Source organism: Rattus norvegicus, chromosome 1 (assembly GCF_021556685.1).
Source record: "Rattus norvegicus strain SHRSP/BbbUtx chromosome 1, alternate assembly SHRSP_T2T, whole genome shotgun sequence".
In the NCBI taxonomy this organism is placed as follows: domain Eukaryota; kingdom Metazoa; phylum Chordata; class Mammalia; order Rodentia; family Muridae; genus Rattus; species Rattus norvegicus.
The window spans coordinates 37,230,710-37,258,114 of NC_141534.1; the positions used below are offsets into that span (position 1 = coordinate 37,230,710).

General features: G+C 42.0%; 1 protein-coding gene across 1 annotated transcript in view; it reads right to left on the minus strand.

The window, feature by feature from the left end:
* LOC120099102 (rho GTPase-activating protein 20-like) overlaps positions 1 to 26,966 on the minus strand; it is a 48,810-nt gene extending 21,844 nt beyond the window's left edge. Inside the window, exons 1-3 of the mRNA XM_087598161.1 lie at positions 21,384 to 26,966; positions 20,952 to 21,038; positions 18,958 to 19,023 (exon numbers count right to left, since the gene is read on the minus strand). Of these exons, the coding sequence (XP_087454287.1) occupies positions 18,958 to 19,023; positions 20,952 to 20,987 (102 nt within the window). The 5' untranslated portion in view covers positions 20,988 to 21,038; positions 21,384 to 26,966. The remainder of the gene's footprint in view (positions 1 to 18,957; positions 19,024 to 20,951; positions 21,039 to 21,383) is intronic.
* Between the last annotated feature and the right edge of the window lie 439 nt (positions 26,967 to 27,405).

The following is a 27,405-nucleotide window of genomic DNA, read 5'->3' on the forward strand; positions in this document are numbered from 1 at the left end:
ATGTTGGGGCTACAAGCTCATAGAGAACCCCAAACAACAGATACCTGTAAGGTCTCATGGGCAGGTCTCTGTTTTCTTTAGTGTCCTCTTTCTGTCTATCTTACTGATTTTTATTCTCCCCATGAACAGAGTGTAAAAATACATTGCCTTTACTTCTAAGTCATCCTTAGCATTCTCTTTAAGGCCTGAGTTTATGGGACAAGGTTTCTTACTAGAATCTTCACCTTTGGTGTACTTCTAATCTCTGGCCTCTTGGGCCCTGAAGAACAATATAAGAACCAGGTTCTCAGAGACTCTCAAAGAGAAGAAATGAAGTCCATGAACTCAGTGAAAATTTTTACCAACCCAAAGTCAAACTGATTCAAATCAACGCTGGCCCACTAAATATCAGATCTTCTTCAAGAGAGAAAGCTCCCAGGACTGGGGACAAAAGTTGAAACTTGAGCTTTTAATCTCATTTCAGATGAAAGCGATGTGGTATGGGAGTCAGAGGCATGAGGGTCTCTAGGTTGTGTTAAGTCTGGGCTGTGCATTGAGAACCTTTCTCAAAAGAACAGCCATAAGGAAGTGACATGGAAACAAGCTGTCATCTCAGGAGATGTCACTTTATATGATTTGGTGACTTAATCCTATGAAAAGAAACTCAGATATGGGGTGACAGTCTAATGGCAGAACCTTGTCTAGCACAGACAAATAGAAGGACAGGAAGGAGAGAGGAAGAAGGGCCAAAGATGAGCGATGATACAGGCATTCAAATGTTAAGAACTGGAGGAAAGCTAGCTGTCCCACACTGTAGCAGTGCTTACAGTTTACTGCAGTTAAGAAACTGGAGATGATTGTCCCTGTGTTGCTGTACAGAAAAGACTGGAACAGTAGCAAAGACAGTGGCTGCGCCCATTTCCTGGGTGCTTTAGAGCAAGACACCTTCTGGAGAGGTTTCCAAATTAAAATGTCCAAGTGGTACTTCTGAGCTTAAAATTTCATAGCTTAGGTAAAATCAGATTTTTCTTATTTCCAAATGAAGTTTTGAAGGTTTTCAAGTTGTTCCTCTAGAGGGTGCCCAAGTGCTTGAATATTCTGACAGTGAATCTCTCCAAATGAAGTTTGGAAGGTTTTCAAGTTGTTCCTCTAGAGGGTGCCCAAGTGTTTGAATATTCTGACAGTGAACCTCCCCAGGCATCTCCCCAGTGGTCAACGTTTAATATGGGAACAGTTAGTTATTTTTACACAGTTCTTTTTGCTTGTGTGTGTGTGAGCTGTCCTTGTCGACAATAGCTTTTTGTTTTCCTCAATGAGGAGTGTTGCTCATTTGTGAGCCTTCATGAACTCAAAGTGAAATGGTTAACAATATTTATCCTGCTAGAATAGGCTGCATCTTTTTCACAACGCATTAAAAAACAACAACAACGATAACAAGACTCTGGCTTTTTCTCTGTGTGTGTGTGTAAAAATCAAACTTTTATTTTAGAATTTATATCAACATCATAAAATATATGTATTGCTGGGGCACATAGTGACAGGGGTATATATATATATATATATATATATATATATATATATATATATACACACACACACACACACACATATATATATACACACATATAATATATACAGCATCAGCATTATGCCTTAATTGCCATATAGTCTTTCTCTCTCTCTTTTTTTTTTTATTAACTTGAGTATTTCTTATTTACATTTCGAGTGTTATTCCCTTTCTCGGTTTCCGGGCAAACATCCCCCTAACCCCTCCCCCCCCATTCTTTATGGGTGTTCCCCTCCCCATCCTCCCCCCATTGCCACCCTCCCCCCAACAATCACGTTCACTGGGGGTTCAGTCTTAGCAGGACCAAGGGCTTCCCCTTCCACTGGTGATCTTATTAGAATATTCATTGCTACCTATGAGGTCAGAGTCCAGGGTCAGTCCATGTATAGTCTTTAGGTAGTGGCTTAGTCCCTGGAAGCTCTGGTTGCTTGGCATTGTTGTTCATAGGGGTCTTGAGCTCCTTCAAGCTCTTCGAGTTCTTTCTCTGATTCCTTCAACGGGGGTCCCGTTCTCAGTTCAGTGGTTTGCTGCTGGTATTCGCCTCTGTATTTGCTGTATTCTGGCTGTGTCTCTCAGGAGCGATCTACATCCAGCTCCTGTCGGCCTGCACTTCTTTGCTTCATCCATCTTGTCTAATTGGATGGCTGTATATGTACGGGCCACCTGTGGGGCGGGTCTGAATGGGTGTTCCTTCTGTGTCTGTTTTAATCTTTGCCTCTCTATTCCCTGCCAAGGGTATTCTTGTTCCCCTTTTAAAGAAGTGAACCCCATTTTTAATAGGGTTATTTGTCTCCCTGCTGTCTAACTTCTTGAGTTCTTTGTATATTTTGGATATAAGGCCTCTATCTGTTGTAGGATTGGTAAAGATCTTTTCCCAATCTGTTGGTTGCCGTTTTGTCCTAACCACAGTGTCCTTTGCCTTACAGAAGCTTTGAAGTTTTATGAGATCCCATTTGTCGATTCTTGATCTTAGAGCATAAGCCATTGGTGTTTTGTTCAGGAAATTTTTTCCAGTGCCCATGTGTTCCAGATGCTTCCCTAGTTTTTCTTCTATTAGTTTGAGTGTATCTAGTTTGATGTGGAGGTCCTTTATCCACTTGGACTTAAGCTTTGTACAGGGTGATAAGCATGGATCAATCTGCATTCTTCTACATGTTGACCTCCAGTTGAACCAGCACCATTTGCTGAAAATGCTATCTTTTTTCCATTTGATGGTTTTGGCTCCTTTGTCAAAAATCAAGTGACCATAGGTGTGTGGGTTCATTTCTGATTCTTCAATTCTGTTCCATTGGTCTATCTGTCTGTCTCTGTACCAATACCATGCAGTTTTTATCACTACTGCTCTGTAATACTGCTTGAGTTCAGGGATAGTGATTCCCCCTGAAGTCCTTTTATTGTTGAGGATAGTTTTAGCTATCCTGGGTTTTTTGTTATTCCAGATGAATTTGCAAATTGTTCTGTCTAACTCTTTGAAGAATTGGAATGGTATTTTGATGGGGATTGCATTGAATCTGTAGATCGCTTTTGGTAGAATGGCCATTTTTACTGTATTAATTCTGCCAATCCATGAGCATGGGAGATCTTTCCATCTTCTGAGGTCTTCTTCAATTTCTTTCTTCAAGACTCTGGCTTTTGAGATGACATATACTAATTCACATTGTTTACCTAGCTGTAGTGCTATATGAACACTACTTAAAAGGCAAAATAAACTTGGTTTGTATTTTAAAAAAAAGGTTTCAGAGCTGCAGAGGAACAGCCTTGAAAGATGCTACTGACATGGAGACTCCAGGCTCAATCTCAGCCCATGAAGAAGATAACAGAACACAGAAATCTTCCTGTTCCTGCTAGCGCTGTGGCAGCGCATACGTGCCCTCCTGATGCATGGGGAACTGAGATAGGAGAGCCTGGAGTTTGAGGCTACAAACGGAGGCACTGTGCTTTCTCATTACCAAGCCTAGTATAGGACAAATCAGCACAACTCAGAAATCGGTCTCTCCCGCTCTTGCAGTTGCAAAGGGAAATGGGATGTAGCTTTGGACAGTTCTCAAGTTCCATCTGGGTCTCCCCTCTCCAGCTCTGAGTCCAGTCTCGCCAGTTTGTTGGATGTGAATTCTATGATCCCAAATTAATGTGCAAAATCTTTTTTCCTATAATTTAGCTTTTCATCAAAGCCACTAAGAACCAGAAGCTAAACAAAAAGTCACAGCTTCTTAAGAACTTTTTACTTCTTTTGTTTTCAAGGGCTCAGGTCACCATCAAGGAGACTAAAGCTGGGGTAGGAAGAGCATGAGAATGTCTCAGAGGTATTGGGCCTTTACTGGGAAGATCTTTTCAGATACCCCTGGAATGCTCTGAACTCACAGGCAGGGGATTTAGAGGTGGGACTCTTTATCCTAGTAGCTAGATGTGGAAATGGCACTTCCAAGTCCTATTTGAGGATGGCTTGCCCAGGGAGCTTGGCTCAGTGGAGTGTAGAATGAATGTCACCATGAACAATAATTCTGGTCCAAGTGCAAATGTCTGCATCAAGTTCTCAAAAAATCCTTTTATGGTCCATTTGTTAGGACACACCCTGGTTTGAAACCTTGTTTTGCCTCAGGACCCAAATTCTTAGAAACATGCTAGCTTGCTGCAACACTGACTGGATGCTAAGATTCATTCTTAGGCACTGTGACATTTGAGCCTTTGCAAAATATATTATGTTTATTCACTCCCCCCCCATCTTTGTGTGTGTGTGTGTGTGTGTGTGTGTGTGTGTGTGTGTGTGTGTGTGTGCACTTGTGCACATGAATTCCACCGTGCACTGTGTGGCATCAGTGGATAACTTTTGGGAGGAGTTCTGTCCTTTGGACCTGATTCCAGAGATCACACTCAAGTCACCAAGCTTGGTAGCAAGTTCCTTTACCTGATGAGCTTGTTGGTCCAGTCTGACCTTTCACTGAACCCTTAGCCCCTCTTTCCCCATCAGCCACAAGAAAGCAATCTCTGCAGGGTTACTTTTGGTCCTACGTGACTTTCTTAGGTTCCAACAGCTAAACATTTTAATTAGAATTCAACATAGTAACTAAATTGCTAAATTTAATAGGAATTACAGAATGTGGGCTTTTCTGATTCTGTATTGCTTTCCATATTCTTAATTGAGAGTCTTCTATACAGTAAAACAGTCATCATTTGGACCTATTTGGTTTCCTTAAGATATATTTTTAGGAAGATTTTATGAAGTTTGGATGTTTAATTTGCTCCTCAAATACCAATTTTCAAACTAGGAAGTGAGTGTTCTATGAACTTCACATGAGAACTCACTCAATAGATTTTTTTTAAAAACACTTTTGAGTCATTCGAAAGCTGTTTCTACCTCCTTCTTTCCAGGTCTTAGAATTCCTGGGAGGACTTTTGTTTTCCTAATGAGAAAGCAGACTGTGGTGGAGCAGTGGATGCACTGACACTGTCTCTCCTCTTGCTGTGCCTTCCATGCAGATGCCTGAAGCCTTGGAGGAGCTGAATGGTAGAGTTTCCTTGTATCTTCCAGAGGAGAAGAAAACACCATCCAGAATCCTTGTGACAAGCACTCGCTTGCGATTGAGCAAGGGTCATGTTGCCTGTCATCTGAAAAGCAGCAGAGAAGCATCATCATTGTGCCCCCACTCTACAAACAAAATGCAAGTCTCTGGGCATGCTGGTGGCATCCCACACTCCCCCTGACCTGCTGGCTCATCCTGCTGCATAGGACATCATCTGCACTTGGAACTCCTCGGTCTCCACCAATGGTTCTTCAAGTCTCAAGTCATGTACATTTTCAGATCATTGAGCTCCTCTGCAGGATACTGGTGCTACTAAGGCTGGAGACGGTAAGACATGTGCACATCCAGTGTATCCTCAAAGGCTTCAGTCCTTCATGAGTTCTAGGTTATCTTCATGGGGCTCATCTTTCTTGCTATCTTCTATGACCGAGATCTACTCAGACTGCCTTTCTAGCAGATCCTCAATGAGGTTCAGGCTCAAAACAAGAACCAAGGATAGTGACTGATGGTGCTGGAGGATAGCAAACACCCAATAGCCAGCAACATAGAAACTTCGCAGGGCTCTGTGGACTGTGTGGATGACAGTGCACATCCTTTAAATCTAATCTCCATGTTTCAGTGACTTCTGTTTGCTACAGTGAATGGTGTGAGCCTTGTCTAGTTTACTACCAGGCACAGATGGAGTTCTTAGAACTCCCTTTGAAAACATTTAGACATGTGTAGAAATCAGGAAGTAAAGATTGAGTGTTTTGACAGACACGAGTCCTGCCAATGTAACTATGCAAGCCCAGTGTTAACTTCCTCCACGACGTTCACCTTTCCTTCATGTTTATCTTCGGCTTCCTTTGAAGAATGACCTACAGCAAGTAACTTGCCTTCCAAAGCCTCTGACTTACAGATCCACAAAGAAAACTATGAATTTTAGATTTCAAGTACTAAGTATTAGTCAGAGTTCTTCAAAGAAATAAAAGAAATAGAACCAATTGTATATGTCTCTCTCTGCATGTGTGTTCTGTATACACAGTCATATGATGCACAATGTTTTTTTCAATAGTGTATTTCACACTCAAGCTACAAAACTGCCTAGGAACAGTTTTCTCAGTCGGTATTCCAGCCCTTGACTTACATGTAGCTCTCTATGTGTGTCTACTTGTAAAGTCAGTGTTATGTTTGAAAGAAATCTAAAAACTGCAGAGCTCACAGTTGAGATCTAGTCAGCCTGACAGCCTGAGAATTAAAAATGTCACTGACAGATCAATCCCCCAAATCAAGCTAGGAATCAACCTTCACCTATATTCCTCTTTCTATTCAGCCAGCAACTGGCCAGATGTCACACATACATACACACATACACACACACATACACACATACACACACACATACACACACACACACACGCACACACACACAGAGGAGCAGTTATGTCCTTTAGTCCACCATTGTACATGCAAAGCTCTTTAGAACACTCTTCCAGATACTGTAAGACATACTCTTTAGTCAGTTCCTGGGCATCCCATGCTTGACCAAGTTGACGTGCAATTACTAATCACATGATGTTTCCCAAATACAATGGCCTCAAGAACAGGAACTGAAAATTAGCAAAGCTTCATGTCTCAGTTCTAAAGCTGAGGGTATCAATATATTTTCTGTTAAGAAATCCTAGACTACTAAACTTGTACTGAGATGCTGATGCTACAATTAGAAGTGAGAAGAAGTCACTTTTGAATTACAAAATGAGGATTCCAATTTACTAATCCAGATTGATGGTCTAAGTGCAGAAGTAGAGACAGAAAGTCAACCATCCAGTCATATGTCTGAAACACAGAACACAGTAGAACTGCTACCTCTCTCTGTCCAATACTGGAAACAGACAACAAATAAACAAAACTGGTGACTTGAATATGTGGCGAATGAAAGCACACAGCCCAGAAGTGTAATTGATAAGATACGAAGTTCTAAGAATGTAAGGCTCAGCTCTGGTCTCTTTCTTGTGACAAGTCCACCTTTAAGTAGGGATTACTCACGGAGACCCAAAGCCACCTGTCAGGCAGACAAAGTTCCCTGAACCTGAGATCAGGGTATGCCCTGCTAAAATGTTTGCCCTAAGCAAAAGTCAGGGGCTTCATACTGGCTGTCTCACATTACTAGGATGCATATCCTAGGGTTTGAGGGGTTGTCGTTGAGGAAGTGATGTAGACAAAGCTTGTTCCTCAGAAACTAGACTGTCCACACACCTCTGTGAGAATCCTCTCACGATGCACTACTGAGCTGGGGTGGAGACTAGCCAGATAAAGGCAGATGGGGTTGGGGTGTGGATCTCAAATTTTCTCTGGTATCTATTAAAGTCAGCAGAGTCTTGCCACCATGTACTCATGTAGTGACAAGCTAGAGACAATTATATAGAAATAGTGCCACAGAGGCTCTTGTTATAAGGGGAACATGAAAACAAGGATATAAAAGCATTTGGAAAGTAAACAGTGGAAACAGCATCAGAGCCTGCATATCCTTCTCATTCCCCCATCCACATGGGATGAGATGGTATAAGATGAAGATGCCACTTTGGGAGGCAGCATTGAGGATGCTACTGGCCTGCAGTTTACAGCCTGAAGGAAAACTAGAGAAGTTTCATACCCACTCCATCAATGCTCTGCAGAGTTTAGCAGTGGGGTGGATAGTACTGCTGTGGGAAATGAGCCTGCAGGCTTCATAAGTAAATTCTGCTTGCTTTATTTTGCTAGAAAACCCTCTGCACTCCAGTCCCCAAGCAAAGAAACATAAACAGATAATCCAAACATTTTAATTAAATCAGTTCTTCCTCTCTCTCTCTCTCTCTCTCTCTCTCTCTCTCTCTCTCTCTCTCTCTCCTTTTCTTGGAGGTTGGATTTTTCCGTGATGCACAAACTTTTCCTGAGTAGCCTATAGATCAGCCTGGTTTCTAAGTCAATGCCTATATACCTCTGTATCCAGAGTGCTGGGATTAATGGTATGTTACTATTTCTTGTTCTCTGACACTTTTCATTGTTGTCAAAAGATAAAATAGAATTCATTTTTATTTATTTTTTGAGTGAAATTTTGCTGCCTACCAAAATTTGTTTGCCTTTCAAAGTAGTTTATCAGTAAGTCTAGAATGAAATAAAAATGAATTGCTGAGAATGGGAAAGCTACAGATGCCGTTCCTAGGTTTTGCTTTGATGTTCTACTGGAAATACAATTGTGGTGACGAGAGAACTTACTGGGGCTTCCTTTATTCAGACAGGAAAACCCTAGAAGATCTCAGGGAATTCTGTTTCTTTTGTGTTCAGGAAGGAGAGGTGTCTTATTATCTTTAGTGTGATGTTTTCTACCATTTTGTACAAGGAGCTTTCCTACATGTTGTATTTTGGCTCTCAAGTTGGAGCGTATTTTTACTTAGCATTTGTCCTTGGCAAATGGTGTTTTGTAATTCCTTTTATATATCAGTCTCAACCTTATGTCATAGGATTGTAAGCCTTGTGCCTGACACTTAAAAATGAACACGAAATCCTACTTGTTTTTTAACATTTGTACCAAAACTTAATAATAATTGGTGAATTCCATAGTATGGACCATGCTACAGGACTCTTTGCTAAGTGGTTTCCCATTTAATATTCCAAAGCACTATTTAAATTTGGTGAACGGACAAAGGAACAGGTTTGTAGAGATAACAGTACTTGATTGGCTCACATGGTATAAAAGGAACCAGAATTTTTACTTCCCTTTGATTCATAACCCAGGTCCTAACACTTTTGTGAGCTACATTTTAAAAGGAAAAATTTTGCATTTTTGCCATATATTTGTAAGTGTGTGTTCCTCCAAATTACTGGCAGTACTTCATTATTTCTGCCCAAGAGGATGTTGTCTGATTCCTGGTAGATGTAGTGGCTGGTGTTTGCAGGATGATGGGATTTGGACTCCAAGCCTTATGATCGCACAGCAAGTTCTTTTAACCAGGAAACCATGTGTCTAGCCACCAGATCTGTAGTTTATAAACGAGTGAATATAGAGTTAAACATGGACACTAAGAGAGGAGAAACACACATACAAGCATGAAAGGCATGTGAGAAGGAGAGGCAGATGTGGGGAAGCGAGCTGTGTAAACCAAAGACAGAAGTGAGCGGGGGCCAAGAACAGATGATTTGAAAAACCTTTAATTAATTTATTAATCCATTAATTGATACATTATCGTATTCTGTGTGCATATGCCTATATGTCTTAGTGTGCATATATGGAGGTCAGAGGACAATGAGTGAGGAAGTCATCCTCCTACCACATGGGTTTTAGTGATAGAACTTGGATCCCCATGGTTGATGACAAGTTCCTTATCCCCCTTTTTAAAATTACATTTATTTTGTGTGTGTGTGTGTGTGTGTGTGTGTGTGTGTGTGTGTGTGTGTGTGTAGAGGGGCAGGAGTTGTGAGTGTAGATGTTGTAGAAATTATTTAATCCCAACCCAGGTTTTCTCCCCTGCCTCTGACCACTTAGTTCCCAGATAAAAGACACCCACAAGCTTTATATTTACATTAAGCCTTAATCAGCACAGGAGCTGGGCAGATATGGATACTCTGGCAGTTATGCCTGTTTCCCAGCTAATAATCCCGCTATATAATGTGCTGTGTTTCATCTGGGCTGCTCTTAACTCCAATTAGCCAACCCACCTGACCCATGGCGGCTTCCTCCTCCCTTCACCTCATTATTCCTCATGGTTCTTCTTGGATGCCTCAAGTCCTGGGATGCTAAACCCTCCCTGTGCCCAGCTGTTGACTGTTGGAATCCTTATTCATCTATCAGAAATAATTTGGGGACACAAGTTTACATAGTATCACTTGGGTCTACATATGGACTCTCTTGTCTCTGGGACAATCAGGCCATGGAGGCCTGCAGTTACCATTACAATACAGAGCAACATACCAAACCTCAAAGCATGGAGGTCAGGGCCATCTGGTAGGAGTCAGGTTTCTATGTAGGTCCCAGGTATTGAACTGATTATGTCAGGCTTGGCCACACAAGAATCTTTACCCATTGAGCTATCTTCCTGGCTCATGAAAAACCTTTTACAGGCTAGTTTGGTCCTGTGGCTCTGCATATGTGAGCTTCCATGTGTGCAGGCCAGAGGACAACCTTGGGGTTTACTCTTCAGGTGCCATCCACCAGTTTTTATAAAATGGGAGTTTTCATTTGACTAGGAATAGGACAGGTCAGCCCGGCTGACTGGCTAGGGAGGATATGGAGCCTCTGTCCTCCCCAGCAAAAGTGTGTGCCATCAAACCAGGTTTCTTTATTGTTGTTGTTATTTTAATTGGCTTCTTGTGTTTGGACTGAAGTTTATCATCTGAGTTTCTGGCTCCATTGCTTTCCATGTAAGCTGAGAGGACAAAAGAAAATGTCTGTGATTGATGTGTGTATTGTATATGATTGTCCTTGAGTCTAGTATAAAAGTGAACCAGAATGTTGCTTTCTGGCTCAGTCTTGCTTGGTTACACTCAAGGTTTAAGAGGAACTTCTTAAAGGTTTAGTTATCCAACAAAGGCTGTATAATTCTCTAAAGTCCCTGATTCTTACATCTGAGATTACTAAGAATTTACTTAATTTCATTTTTCCCATTTTAGGCACAGTCTGAATTATGTAGCTGAAATGTGGAATAAATTATTAATAGTAAAATTATTAAGTGTTTTTAAGTTAATTAGGACACAGGCCAAACTATTGGAAAAGACTGGATCCGGTGCAAATATTGAGAGTTTTCCCTTGCCTGTGATAGCCCAAAGGTAGGCAGCCAATCCACAGAGGGCAGCATTTCTCTGGCTATTCAGGGCCACAGGTCCCTCTGTCTGCTTAGCCATTCTCTAGGGATTAGGGATGACACTATTTTTCTTTAATTTAGAGAAATGTCATGAGGCAACTGCTCCTAGCTTGCCAGCTGCAGGGCACCCTAGGATGGTTCGGCCACTCTCAGCACACTGAGATACAGAGGAGGCAACTTCCTCAAGCAGAGGATCCTGGTGCTCTGTCTCCCAAATAAGCTGCGAACCTGAGGACGTGGACTTCATGTCATTTTCTCATGAGAAAGTAACTTTGTTTATACCTTAATTAGACAGCAGCACCTCTAACACGTCTAAGAGTTGGACTGCTGACAGATTCTGCAAGGAGGTTTGGGTCACTTTGATCCAGTATGTGCTATTGCTAGAGAAATAGCAGCTGGTGAGAACTAGAAACGGTGGGAAACTTTTATCCTGCTTTGCCTTTAAAAGAAGTTGAAACTGAATAAACTGTGCATTGGCTGACTGGGCTGTGTAACTCTTGTCCAGGTTAATGCGACCCTCACTTAAGACCTCAATGTACCAGACTATAGCAGTGAATTAATTAAACAACTTTGGCTCCTTAGTACAGTCATGGCACCTGCCGAAGTGTTCTCTGGTTTCGAGAATGAAAGACACATTTCTAATTCTCCTGACAGCTACCATACATCTCCCTTCCACTCAGCATCCCAGGTTTAACACCTTTTAAATCTATGTTTTATCTTTGCTGCCCTGTTACCTTCTGGGAAACACCCCACTCCCCCAATAGGGTCCAGTTCCCTTCTACCTACATCATAGGCTGCTTTCTCTCCTGTAGCTCTTAAATCTGATCCTTCTAACTCTGGATCATGGTGACTCTCTTCATCCTTTCCTCTCTCCCAATCCCTTGACCTGTTTATCTTTCTGCTCAGCCATTGGCTATGGCAACTCTTTATTATCAGTTGAAGCCCTCAGGGGCACTCAGGTCTAGAAGTGAGGCTTTTTGGGGACAAAATAAGACAATTCCCAACACCAGATGTTGACAGTTTACACATACATTCTTGATATTGAATAAAGCCACTATCTTTGAGAATATAGGAATTTGATCCTCAGTACTAGGGAGGGTAAACATAAAGAAGAAAATGGCAGTCATTTTGTCTATGGACACTGTTCACATGTTTCTGGCTAGAACTTAGTCACATGCAAACTCTTGATTTGAGAGACACCTAGGAAATATAATTCATAGTTGCCAACTCTGTACTCTATTAAAGATGTAGAAAATGTGAAGGGAAGATAGAAAATAATAGTACAGACTCTCTCAAAATTCTCTGAGGTCTGTGGATTTGTACTCCAGGGACCCTGGAGCCTGCTCTCCCTGCTCTAACCAGAGACATAGGAGGCCCACACTAAACAGTGACAGTACTACCTGACTCCCAGGAGACTAGCTGTCACCCTGCTCACAGAGCTCTACATTCCTCCAGTGAGGCTTGATCCAGTCAGAGACATGAATGACAGTTAACACCAGAGATAAACATAAGGGAGAGGCAAACTCCAGGTCATAAACAACAGAACCCAATGCAAAATCTGCTGCTCAATCAGAGGACCTATAGTGTGCTTAATCATCATCTGTAACAGGGTATCTAGTGCCATCTGCTGGCCACTGAGGGAACTGCATGCAGAGGGACCACAGACAAAAGTCAGCCAAAGAACAATTCATCAAAATAAATAAAAATGAATACATTTTTCTTTCAAAAAGGCATACAAATGTATGGTCAAGGCAAACAACACCCAAGAAAACACAATAATGCAATATTTCATAACAACCCCAGAGTGCAAAGAAACAGCATAAAAACAGTCTCTTAAACCTATAATAATTCTGTATGTATTTCTTGAAAAAGCAGTTGGAGTAAGCAACCAGGCTGTAATGCTCTTATAAGTTCCATAGCCTCATCAACCCTTCGTACCAATCTCCACCTGTTTGATTTTTCCTTAATCACAAATATGTGTGAGTTAGAATCCTGCGTCTCTCTGTGATCGAACTGTAAACAGTAGTCAATGTAACACTGGCAATCATTAACCACAATCTTTAAGTATCCCTTGTAACACAAGAGCACAGCCATAACTTTGGAAAGCAAAACTCACCCTCCAACAAACAATCTATTCTCTAAAATCCAGTCTCTCCAAAACTCCAAGTCCATTCCTCGAGCTATAAAGTATGACTGCCAAGTCTTGCATATGAACGAGCAATGGTGCAGGCTCTAATACCTCACTAAAGAGACAATGCCCTAAATTCTTTTATAAGTCTGGTTTCCATGATAAGAGTTATATTAAAATATGATCCCAATCTAGACCTGTTTCCCTATGTTGGCTCATGCCACGTGTTGTCTAGAATGACTCCAGTTTTAAGCCAACTTTCTGTTACCAATGTTACAAATTTTTAACCATACCCAATAACTTAAAAGCCAGTCACCTATAGCCAAGACATGTAGAGCGCATTATACATTTAAAACCAAACAGAAAAAAATGAAGTGACAACACATATCTTTAGTACTTAGATCAAACACCATTTTTACTTTTTCTAGCTGTCATTTTAAAAGAAGCACCTTGTTACCTGTTGAATCCAATAATCACAGTCAAAGATTTCTCTAAGAGAAACAGCTAACAGCTCCATTACCATAGAAGGTTTGAAGCTGCTGGTACCTTTAAGATCAGCTAGTGTAAACATTTAGCCAGCCCCCTGGGGAGCTTCCCCAGTGGACAGACCTAGGCTCCTAACTACATTCCTCCATTGATGCGAGATCCAGTCAGAGACAAGCATGACTGTGACACCAGAGATAACCAGTTATCTATGATGCAGGTCTCCAAAGGTCAATTTAAACTGCTTTTTATTTATTTGTTCCTTTCTTGAAAGGACTTAAAACTAAATCAAGGGAGGAATCAACCAGCATTTAAAGTTTTAACCATGTTTTTCTTTTAAACATGAAACACAAAACATTCAAGCAACTAGAAGCAAAACCCAGTCATAAACTGACATACATGGACAGCTTGGAGCATCAAGGACAGACAATAGACATAGAGGGAAGGAGCTAGATGGTGTCCCACCAAAAGGTCCCAGATATCGTACTTAAAGGAAATAAGAGCCAGAAATAAGTGGGTGTGGTTATGGCCTTGCTGGAGTGGGTGTGACCCTGGCTGGAGTGGGTTTGGCCCTGCTGGAGTGGGTTTGGCCCTGCTGGAGAGGGTTTGGCCCTGTGGGTGTGGTTTGTCTCTCGGTGCTCTGCTAGCAGCCTTCAGATGAGGATGGAGAACTCTCACCTCCTCCTGCACCATCCTGCCTGGACGCTGCCCTGCTCCTGCCATGATGATGACGGAATGAACTTCTGACCCTGTAAGCCAGGGCCAGTCACATGTTGTCCCTGTGAGAGCTGCCTCGGTCATGCTGTCTGTCTGCAGCAGTAAAACCCTAAGTAAGTCAGAAGTTGATACCAAGGCCTGGGTATTACTGATAGGCCTCACCATACTTTTATTTGGAAGAACGTGAATTTTGGGACTTTGGATTTGGAAAGCCACAAAATGGTTTGAGTGGGGCCCAATGAGCTATCCTGGCAGGAAGACTTTGTGGCTGTGAGTGATTTTAACTGCATAGACCTGGCCCAGGAGGCTTCAGGGAGAATAATTTCAGTGTGTGGCCTGGAGATTGTTTTTGTGGTGTTTTGGTGAAGAATGTGGCTGCTTTTTGCCCCTGTCTGAAGAGTCTGCCTGAGGCTAAGGTTCATTGCACCGACAAAGGACGTCTCAGAAAAGCCCAACAGAGACTCTGTTCTCTGGTTAAGTCTCAGGAGGAGAATTTTGGGCAAGTGCAGTGAGATTAGTAAAGAAACAATATATAATATATTGTTTGGGTATTAAAGGGGCACCCACAAGTGAAACAGAGCCATGTCTGAACCCAGCACAGAGGCCCTAGCAGATGCTGAGCTGATGCCAATGCCCACATGTACTCAAGACAGTTAAAAACTATGCCTGTGTGAAATCTTCTATACGCCCATATACAGACGTTCACAGCAGCACAGTTCTTTCATGAAGCCTTTGGTCTGGCAGTCCATCCACTGAAAAATAGCAAAGTAAAATGTTTGGTAATATATGGAAAAGGGCTCGGTGATATGAATTATTATAGAACGATGAGGAGAAACTGGGTCAAGGGCATGTACATGAGATCATGATGTATACCGACTTTCTAAAAACACATATATTCAAAGACACGAAACTGTGACCAGGACAAATGCCCTGTTCTGATTGAATTTGCAAAGATTACAAAACTATGATGCTTGCCCGATTGAGGTTACAGGGACCTTGTCGCTATCTCAACCACCTTTACTTGGATGGACCCCATAGAATAAGAGGAATTACTTCAGTGAGGAAGTTGTGCTCAGTGGTTTGAATAAATCTTGTCCCCACGGAAAATTGCGGTAAAAACCGTGATGCTTCTGTTCGGTGCCAGAAGAGCAGGCTGTGTTGCCTTATGGGTCTGTGCCCATTTGCCCTTTTGTTTTTCTGCCATGTTAGGGTGCAACGTGAGTCCTTCACCAGATATAGCCACCCATCTTGGTCACCCGGCTCCCAGAACTTGGAGGTAAATAAACATCTTTCCTTTATTAATATTACTATTAATTATTAATTATCTATTTTTCTTATAGGGAAAGACAATGGGTTAAGAAATTATGAGTAAGTTTTGCTGTTAACAGAAGTGTCAGACTTTCAGCAGCTCAGAAACAAAGACGACAATGCACACAGACAGACAAACACACACACACACACACACACACACACACACACACACACACACACACACACACGTCAGCCTCGAGTCCTGTGGAGCCACTTACTGGGAGAGGCAGGGACATGAGGTGGGAGTCTGCCCCTCTCTGATGGCCACCTAGGTTGTGGTTCACACATCTGGTTGTCAAGGACACAGAGAATCATGGGATGGTGGAGAGATCATGTTGACAACTGCTGGGGACGTTGTGAGTGTCCCAGGCTTCCAGCAAGAAACAGCAAGGGCTTTTAAATATTTTTAAAATGTGCTTTTATTGTCTCAAAAAATAGCAAGAGAAGTATGGTGTTTTTAAAGTCAATAAATAAAGCTACGCCAGGTGGCGCCACACTTTAACCTAGAGAGCTAAGTCAGAAAGCTTGTGACATCCAGGCAATCTGGGGATGTAAAACAAAACCCTGCCGAGAAAAAAAAGTAATAAGAACAGAAAAAGTAATAAAAAGGGGGAAAATAATGCTGTAAAAAACTTATAATTACTAAATAAAAGTAATAGAGGAAAATATTGCTGCAAAAAAACCTTGTAATTGCTAAATAAGATCAAACAGAAAAATTACTCCAAAATGTACCATCTGGGCTAACGACCAGGGAATATAGTATTCTTGCAGTTGCAAAATCTCTCACAGAGATTTCATCCATTTCCTACCACAAAACTGAGAGTACTCTGTAGGTAATGCGCTGTTATCTACATCAAGACACCCAATATTATACATGAAGAGCAGCTCAACAACTTCCCTATGTTCATGCTGCACTCCCTGATCTGTTGGAGCGACTGTGGGTGTCTGATGTGTCTCCTTACCATGGAACGGTATTCCCCCACGTTAAAGCCAGAAATATTGTGGAAACAACTCCAAAGAAACCTCTTTGGACCCTCTTTCATCCACAATATGAAAAGAACAAGCCCCATTTGCAAAAAATGGCAACAGTGTGAGTCCTGAAAGGTCAAAGGAGGAGGAAGAAAGGAGGGTTTGCAAGCCACTCACTTCAAGAAATGCTGGAGGACTCAGGTACACACTCGCAGTGTGTCAACAATGTTGTCTTGAGGAAAAAATACACAACGGATAACATATTACTTGACAAATCCACGCCAGAATGACTGAAGCTACGTTGTAAAGACTCAAGTCGAGGAAGTTTGCTTATTGAGTTTATAATGTATGGAAATTATGTGATGCTTCCCCTTCCCTCGCCATCATGAGCTTGGTTTTTGGTGGAAGGGACGGTGTCTGTGAATGTCACCCGTGTTCCCGTGTCGCCCTTTGATCTTCTTTTCCGACACTTACAGTGATGGGTGATAGAGGGAGTAACCGTAGCCAACAATTAATTATTCTTTACAAGATGAGCTCCAATGTGAGCCCAATTAAAGAATTTCTGGACACCTCTTCCTTGCTAAAACAAGTACATTTAATGAAGAGAAGCCCCCTGCCCGTCACTCAGGCTTTCATTCCCGTGCACGCTTACAGAGGTAACCACTGCCCTTCTCTCCCCATCTGGAAATACCAATTGTCACCCTTTAAATGCTCCGTGTCCTCCTGACCCCTGGAAATTTAACTTAGAGGCTTTTACAACTTTTTCCTCGAGATGACACCATCTGGAAAGGTGTTTCTGGGGACAAACATGACTACAGGGCATTTTAAGCAACAGAACACCGGTTCCATATGCAAGGCACAGCAATTGCAAGAATGAAGCAAATGCTTAACTTCAGCCAGAACTCGGAAAGAGAGGTCTTGATGGACTCAAAGCTTGAATTCTTTGGACCCTGCTACAATTTGTCCATCATAACATGGAATAATAAACAAAGGGTTTCAAACACCACAACATTCCAACATCTTGTCAAAAGTGATTATTTGAAAGGTCACAACTGTGGCATGTGACTCCTATGGGTTCCAACAGGAACGTACTTCACCACACAAGCCTCAGACATCTCACCCCATCCAAGCTTAAGATCCCATCTGACAGATGTGTGAAGAAAGGTTTCAGTCACAAACAGCTGTGGAAACTGCAAACATGAGGCTTGGGAAGGACATGACTGTTCAAGGGGCAGCATGCAGAAAAGATTTTATGATAATCTCTCCCTGGTTGTGTTAAGTGCTATTGAAATCTACACATGTGATAAAATTTCACACACACACACACACACACACACACACACACACACACACACACACACACACACAATGAGATCTAACATAATTTCCAAAATGTCAATAGGTGACTTTATTTCACAGATAACAACTTCCGATCTAGAACAACCATCTCTATAGTTCTACAATGGAGGCTCCTTGGGCGAGGCTGGATGAAGATTCTGTAGGAGTTTTCCTGAACCGTTTTAAAACTCTGACCGGTGCTACATTATTTTTTTAATATTAAGGGCTTTTATTTCTTTTTCAGTTGGTTGTTTTTGTTTTGTGTTTTGTTTTGTGTGTCAGACTGGATGGAAAATTCTAGACAGTCTGATCCTGTGGTTTAATTTTCCTACACATTTAAACACAGTTAAACCTCAGGGATGGCTACCTTGAAATTCTGTTGCAAAGTAGCAAAGCTCCCATGATCTTTAAGGTAAGAATGGATTCTATCAACTGATAAACAGGACTCGGGGCTCGGACCCAGCAAGGAACAATATGGGAATTTTTGTCTTTCTTTTTTTTTTTAATTTTTCACTAAATAATTTTTTTTATAAATTGCTTTTTGTATTAATTTTTCTTTTTTTAATTTTTTATTAGATATATTTCTTTACTTACATTTCAGATGTTATTCCCCTTCCTGCCTTCCTGTCAATCAGCCCCCATTCCCTCCCCTTCCCCTCCCCCAACTTTTTGCCTTTTTAATTAAAAATAGTTTCTTCACTCACATGATACACCCCAAGGAGAGTTTCCCCTTCCTGGGATCCAATAGGAGGGAAGTGTGAATCTTCCTGGGAAGGGGAAATGGAATCCAAAGGAATTTTGTGAACATCTGATTTGCTAGGGGCTTCTTTAAAATGTGTGCCATGTTAAGTTTAAACCCTTGCACTGCATGGAAAACTGGCTTACGAGGTGCACCTAGGTAGTGGGGACACCAGCTTAGGCTTAAAGAGCAACAGAGCAAATGGGTAGCATCCCAGGATGGCTCACAAATGAGCCCCCACCAGCAAGAGTGAGAGCCCACTGCACATGACAAGTGCACATGTCGAAGCCTGATTTGCCAGAGGCTGAGAGTGACATGTTTAAATGGCGGCTGGATGGTTAGCATTTTAAGGAGAATCCATGTGTTGCCAGACAAAGCAACATTCCTACCTTTATTCTTGTCAGGTTTGTATTCCCCGTCTCCCAAGATATCTTCAAGATCCTTGTCTGACCAACCTACAGAAAAACCACACATTTCAGTGGCCAAAAGAAAAAAATCTCAGCAGCAAACATTTGGATTAGTTAAAGTTGTCCATGACACGTGAGTGTTCTTCATGGAACTGAGAGTGTGGTTCAGTGGCACAGCAGATGTAAGGTCTCAGAACCACACCTTGTGCTCATACTAGGGATCGATGGGGAAGGGGAGAAGGAGGAGGAAGGGAAGGAGGTTGAGGGAAATGAACAAGGAAGAAAGGGGTTAGGCAAAATTTCAATCAGCCCCTCAGACAGCTCACTGCCGATGTATATGTTCTGTAGAACGTCCAATCATCTTGAGTGTTTGTGTGACCACAGAGAGAAGAATACAATCCTATAATTAAGTTCAGATGAGACGCCATCCCCCTGCCTGGATGGCAGCTCTCTGAGGTCTGACTCTATAGAAGACTCTGCTTCTTAACTGAACCAAGGAGATTAATGCCTTTCTGCAAAAATAAGTCTCAACTTTCTCACAATCTGCGACATAATCACAGATGACTAATACGAGAAGCAGAATCATTATTAACCATAGTTCAGTAATTAAGTACACATCTTCCTGAATGTCCTATGCTCTGTGTGCAAAGTGTGCTTAAAGCCGTCCTGCTGTATTCCAGAGGACAGGGGAATGATTTGCTAAGCCCCTGGCATCACTGTCCCTTCTCTTACTTGACTTTGTCTGCTTTGTGTCATGAGACCACTTTTGCCAGACAGAATGAACGTCGTACCAACTGGATGACTTGGGAAGCATTTCTTACAACTGAATGAAATGAATCCATCAGTCCAGGACAGCCACTGATGGTGCGTGTCGACAAGATTTCGGGCAAAGCCTTTATAAGCTACCGTGAGTCTTTTCCAGTGGTATGGGTGGTGTTAGAAGCAAGTTAGATTTTTTTATTATAGCATGCAGCATTACACTGAAGTTTTATAAACCATAAGAGAACGAGGTTTTCTAAAAGACTAACCTGCAATGCTAGAAAACTACAAATTGGCACAAGTCCATTGAATGGGTATTGTAGTTCAAACTTGAAATTTCCCTATAGGCTTATGTGCTGGGACTCTTGAGGCCTGCTTTTGGAAATACATCACTGAAAGTTGACATCTGGGTTTTACTAGCCCACTTCCTGTCTCTGTCTCTGCACTTCCTGTGTGTGGATACAAAGCAAGCAGCAGAGTCATATCGGGGCCTCATCGCTTCTAAAATGATAAGGTGAAAGAATCCTTCCTTTTCTCTTCGCTTGCTAGGTCCTTGTTCAGGGCAACCAGAAAAGTAATGAAAGGAGAACTAAGTGAGGAAAGGTTACTAAACATTTTTTACAATGTATTATTCATTTATATATCTGTTTTAAACCCTTTTGAATTTAATTGTATTTGTGTGTGTGTGTGTGTGTGTGTGTGTGTGTGTGTGTGTGTGTGTGTGTGTGTGTGTATGTGTAGGTCAGAGGACAGCTTTCAAGTTGCATATCTCATTATGAGAATCCAGGTATCTCCTAGCAAGATTGACATTCTAGAAATTCCTAAGAAGTATAAAATAATGCCACTCTCTGACAAATTGTTTTTCTATCGACACACAGACTCATACAATGTGCTATTTATGTTAATATGTATTGGTTTAGTATTATCATTTTATACGAACAATACTGATTTTTTAAAAAAATTAAATATATAGATGATAAACAGAGATAGATATGTCACACACAGACAGTAGTTATTGAGATTCCCAATAATTCGGAGAATCCCACGACCAAAATATATCAGTACTACAGTTGTGGGGTTCTCCTACAGTTCGACGTGGCCCAGATCTGGCCCAGATCTACAGTACTCTGGACGTCTCAGAACGCCATTGCAGGTATAAGACAAACCATACCAGAAACTATAGCACTGGCCTGCGATGTCGAGCATCTAGAACTTACCTCTTCCTTCTCCTGTACTTGGCTTTTTGGGGCCATCTAGATCGTTCCAATCATCGAAGGTGTCTTCCAAGTCAAACCCATCAAGTTCTGGGGACCACAGAACAAAAGAGATAATGACTGCTGTACTGGGTAGTTTTTATGTCGGCATGAGCTAGAGCCATCTGCAAGGAGGGAACCGTGTTTAAGAAAAGGCCTCCATAAGCTCAGGCTGTTAGGCATTTTCTCAGTGATTGATCAGTGGGGAAGGACACGGTACACCGTGGAAGGTACCATCCCTACGCTGGAGGTCATAATTCAAATAAAATAAACCCTTTCTTTTCCATGTTGGTTTTGATCGTGGTGTTTAATTAACACAAAGTAGGGTACCCACTGAAACAGGTAGCTGATATGGAAAATCCTTCCTTCCTTTTTTCCTCTGAGAGCTTGTCTTACCCATAGGATTTGATGGTGCTCTAGTTGTTCCTGGCCTTCTCGCTGTAGTAGTGGTGATGTGGTCCCATCTCTCTGAAAGTAGGAGGGAAAACAGCAATAAAAAATAAATAATAATAAAATGTATACCTACATCATAGTTTAAGGAAGTCACACTGTGAATAGACCATCGTTAGTACTTATTAAAGCTCCTATACAAACTCATGACTACCCGAAGAAAGATGGCAAAGAAGATAGAACAGGTTTAAGTGAGGGAGATTCTAACCATTTTCCATAGGTTGGGGACCGAGAGACCCACATCTCACCACTTGACCAGAGCAAGAACATGAGCCCAGATCCGCTGCACACATGGAGTAGGGAATTCTAGATGATCCCCGAGACCTTTGAGCTATGGTTTCCTCCACTGTTAGTGCAAGAACTGAACAGCAGATTATGATGCCCAGAGATGAATGAGCTGGTGTTGTCTGTAGTGTGCAGAGAATTGTTTTATAAGCTAGCATTTATGTGATGTACAGAGAACTGCTTTACAAACTGAAAGTGGTTAAAGAAGCAAATTAGACCGTCATGCTACATTAAAATCAACTAAAAGTGGATCAAAGATCTAAAAAGCTAGTTTCTAAACACTCAGCAGAAAATATTTTGGAAAAAATATATATCCAGTTCCTGTCAGCCTGCACTCCTTTGCTTCATCCTCCTTATCTTGTTTGGTGGCTGTATATGTATGGGCCACATATGGGGTAGGCTCTGAATGGCCGTTCCTTCAGACTCTGCTCTAAACTTAGCCTCCCTATCCCCTTCTAAGGGTACTTTTGTTCGCCTTTTAAAGAAGGAGTGGAGCATCCGCATTTTGGTCATCCTTCTTGAGTTTCATGTGATCTATGGCGATGCACTCTTTTAATCACAGTACTCCAGAACAGAGGGAAAAGGATCTCTGAACTTGAAAACAGCCTGGTCCACAGAGTGAGTTCCAGGACAGCCAAGAGAAACCCTCCATTAAAGAAAGAACAACAAAAACAAAAGAGGAAAGAAATGAAAAGAAAAAACAACAAGGATTTCCAAACAACTCACTTGCACCGTCACAGAACAACAAAAAATGGGTGTTGTAGTCAAACGTGATATGACCCTACAGGCCAATTGTTGGGAATACGTCACTGGAAGGTGACATGTAAGTTTTACTAGTCCACTTCAGTGGGGTCACATGGGGCCCAGGTTAAGAGTAAAGAAGATCTACTGTGGCATTTTGTGAGTGATGGATTGGACGTTGCCTTGTCATCACTATTACATGTCGATGCTATTGAACTCATTACAGCAGTGTCTCAGAAAGCAAAGTATTTAAAGCAGAGGTGAGGGAAATTACTATAAACGTAGAGTAAACCTAAAGGTATAAAACCAAGAAGATCCAAATAAAGACACACACCAGAAAACACACCAGATTGGCAACATCAGCTCCCACACTCTCTATGTTCAATGAAAGCCTATAGAAGTCCCACTGATTGTTTCTTTCCAGAAAGAGTCAAATTTGATCTAAACTTTTTGGGGAAGGCAGAACCTGAGATTGTCTTTTTTAAACCTTAAAAAGAATAAAGTGGGATGAATCACTCTACCTAATATTTCATAGTCAACATTTATCAAAGATGTGGCAGATAGATAGATACTGGCAACAGAACAGAATGAAGAGCTCAAAAGACCTCAGATCTGCTCAAGGGATTTTTTTTATACATATGCAAAGCAACTCAAGGGAGCAAGAAATGTTTTCAGCAAAGGGTGCTGGAATAATTAAACTTCCAAAACAAAAATCAATGGGTTTCATTTTATATAAAACTAACTGCAAATGGATAGGTTCTATTTGCTTAAATATTAAACCATTAAATTTTCAGAAAGAATTGTTTCAGAATTGAATGCTTAGTAAAGAATTCACATATTTCACACCCGCGGATCCCGGCCCGCAGCAGCTCTCTGCCTCCAGACCCGGTGAGAGAGAGACCCAACCGCCTGGTCAGGTGGGCACTCCTGAGGCTGCAGAGCGGAAGAGACCACCAACACTGCTCACCCCTGCCCACATCCCTGGCCCAAGAGGAAACTGTATAAGGCCTCTGGGCTCCCGAGGGGGAGGGCCCAGGAGGGGCAGGACACCTGCCTGAGACACCGCCAGAACCTGAAAGAAACAGACCGGATAAACAGTTCTCTGCACCCAAATCCCGTGGGAGGGAGAGCTAAACCTTCAGAGAGGCAGACAAGCCTGGGAAACCAGAAGAGACTGCTCCCTGCACACACATCTCGGACGCCAGAGGAAAAAGCCAAAGACCATCTGGAACCCTGGTGCACTGAAGCTCCCGGAAGGGGCGGCACAGGTCTTCCTGGTTGCTGCCGCTGCAGAGAGCCCCTGGGCAGCACCCCACGAGCGAACCTGAGCCTCGCGACCACAGGTAAGACCAAATTTTCTGCTGCAAGAAAGCTGCCTGGTGAGCTTGGGACACACGGAAGCAGAATTTCTCTAGGACCGGGCACGTTCTGTGTTGACCAGAAGTCCCACACCCGCGGATCCCGGCCCGCAGCAGCTCTCTGCTCCCAGACCCGGTGAGAGAGAGACCCAACCGCCTGGTCAGGTGGGCACTCCTGAGGCTGCAGAGCGGAAGAGACCACCAACACTGCCCACCCCTGCCCACATCCCTGGCCCAAGAGGAAACTGTATAAGGCCTCTGGGCTCCCGTGGGGGAGGGCCCAGGAGTGGCAGGACACCTGCCTGAGACACCGCTGGAACCTGAAAGAAACAGACCGGATAAACAGCTCTCTGCACCCAAATCCCGTGGGAGGGAGAGCTAAACCTTCAGAGAGGCAGACAAGCCTGGGAAACCAGAAGAGACTGCTCCCTGTACACACATCTCGGACGCCAGAGGAAAAAGCCAAAGACCATCTGGAACCCTGGTGCACTGAAGCTCCCGGAAGGGGCGGCACAGGTCTTCCTGGTTGCTGCCGCTGCAGAGAGCCCCTGGGCAGCACCCCACGAGCAAACTTCAGCCTCGGGACCACAGGTAAGACCAAATTTTCTGCTGCAAGAAAGCTGCCTGGTGAACTAAAGACACAGGCCCACAGGAACAGCTGAAGACCTGTAGAGAGGAAAAACTACACGCCCGAAAGCAGAACACTCTGTCCCCATAACTGACTGAAAGAGAGGAAAACAGGTCTACAGCACTCCTGACACACAGGCTTATAGGACAGTCTAGCCACTGTCAGTAATAGCAGAACAAAGTAACACTAGAGATAATCTGATGGCGAGAGGCAAGCGCAGGAACCCAAGCAACAGAAACCAAGACTACATGCCATCATCGGAGCCCAATTCTCCCACCAAAACAAACATGGAATATCCAAACACACCAGAAAAGCAAGATCTAGTTTCAAAATCATATTTGATGATGATGCTGGAGGACTTCAAGAAAGACATGAACACACTTAGGGAAACACAGGAAAACATTAATAAACAAGTAGAAGCCTACAGAGAGGAATCGCAAAAATCCCTGAAAGAATTCCAGGAAAACACAATCAAACAGTTGAAGGAATTAAAAATGGAAATAGAAGCAATCAAGAAAGAACACATGGAAACAACCCTGGATATAGAAAACCAAAAGAAGAGACAAGGAGCTGTAGATACAAGCTTCACCAACAGAATACAAGAGATGGAAGAGAGAATCTCAGGAGCAGAAGATTCCATAGAAATCATTGACTCAACTGTCAAAGATAATGTAAAGCGGAAAAAGCTACTGGTCCAAAACATACAGGAAATCCAGGACTCAATGAGAAGATCAAACCTAAGGATAATAGGTATAGAAGAGAGTGAAGACTCCCAGCTCAAAGGACCAGTAAATATCTTCAACAAAATCATAGAAGAAAACTTCCCTAATCTAAAAAAAGAGATACCCATAGACATACAAGAAGCCTACAGAACTCCAAATAGATTGGACCAGAAAAGAAACACCTCCCGTCACATAATTGTCAAAACACCAAACACACAAAATAAAGAAAGAATATTAAAAGCAGTAAGGGAAAAAGGTCAAGTAACATATAAAGGGAGACCTATCAGAATCACACCAGACTTCTCGCCAGAAACTATGAAGGCCAGAAGATCCTGGACTGATGTCATACAAACCCTAAGAGAACACAAATGCCAGCCCAGGTTACTGTATCCAGCAAAACTCTCAATTAACATTGATGGAGAAACCAAGATATTCCATGACAAAACCAAATTTACACAATATCTTTCTACAAATCCAGCACTACAAAGGATAATAAATGGTAAAGCCCAACATAAGGAGGCAAGCTATACCCTAGAAGAAGCAAGAAACTAATCGTCTTGGCAACAAAACAAAGAGAATGAAAGCACACAAACATAACCTCACATCCAAATATGAATATAAAGGGAAACAATAATCACTATTCCTTAATATCTCTCAATATCAATGGCCTCAACTCCCCAATAAAAAGACATAGATTAACAAACTGGATACGCAACGAGGACCCTGCATTCTGCTGCCTACAGGAAACACACCTCAGAGACAAAGACCGACACTACCTCAGAGTGAAAGGCTGGAAAACAACTTTCCAAGCAAATGGTCAGAAGAAGCAAGCTGGAGTAGCCATTCTAATATCAAATAAAATCAATTTCCAACTAAAAGTCATCAAAAAAGATAAGGAAGGACACTTCATATTCATCAAAGGAAAAATCCACCAAGATGAACTCTCAATCCTAAATATCTATGCCCCAAATACAAGGGCACCTACATACGTAAAAGAAACCTTACTAAAGCTCAAAACACACATTGCACCTCACACAATAATAGTGGGAGATTTCAACACCCCACTCTCATCAATGGACAGATCATGGAAACAGAAATTAAACAGTGATGTCGACAGACTAAGAGAAGTCATGAGCCAAATGGACTTAACGGATATTTATAGAACATTCTATCCTAAAGCAAAAGGATATAACTTCTTCTCAGCTCCTCATGGTACTTTCTCCAAAATTGACTATATAATTGGTCAAAAAACGGGCCTCAACAGGTACAGAAAGATAGAAATAATCCCATGCGTGCTATCGGACCACCACGGCCTAAAACTGGTCTTCAATAACAATAAGGGAAGAATGCCCACATATACGTGGAAATTGAACAATGCTCTACTCAATGATAACCTGGTCAAGGAAGAAATAAAGAAAGAAATTAAAAACTTTTTAGAATTTAATGAAAATGAAGATACAACATAATCAAACTTGTGGGACACAATGAAAGCTGTGCTAAGAGGAAAACTCATAGCGCTGAGTGCCTGCAGAAAGAAACAGGAAAGAGCATATGTCAGCAGCTTGACAGCACACCTAAAAGCTCTAGAACAAAAAGAAGCAAATACACCCAGGAGGAGTAGAAGGCAGGAAATAATCAAACTCAGAGCTGAAATCAACCAAGTAGAAACAAAAAGGACCATAGAAAGAATCAACAGAACCAAAGTTGGTTCTTTGAGAAAATCAACAAGATAGATAAACCCTTAGCCAGACTAACGAGAGGACACAGAGAGTGCGTCCAAATTAACAAAATCAGAAATGAAAAGGGAGACATAACTACAGATTCAGAGGAAATTCAAAAAATCATCAGATCTTACTATAAAAACCTATATTCAACAAAACTTGAAAATCTTCAGGAAATGGACAATTTCCTAGACAGATACCAGGTATCGAAGTTAAATCAGGAACAGATAAACCAGTTAAACAACCCCATAACTCCTAAGGAAATAGAAGCAGTCATTAAAGGTCTCCCAACCAAAAAGAGCCCAGGTCCAGACAGGTTTAGTGCAGAATTCTATCAAACCTTCATAGAAGACCTCATACCAATATTATCCAAACTATTCCACAAAATTGAAACAGATGGAGCCCTACCGAATTCCTTCTACGAAGCCACAATTACTCTTATACCTAAACCACAGAAAGACACAACAAAGAAAGAGAACTTCAGACCAATTTCCCTTATGAATATCGACACAA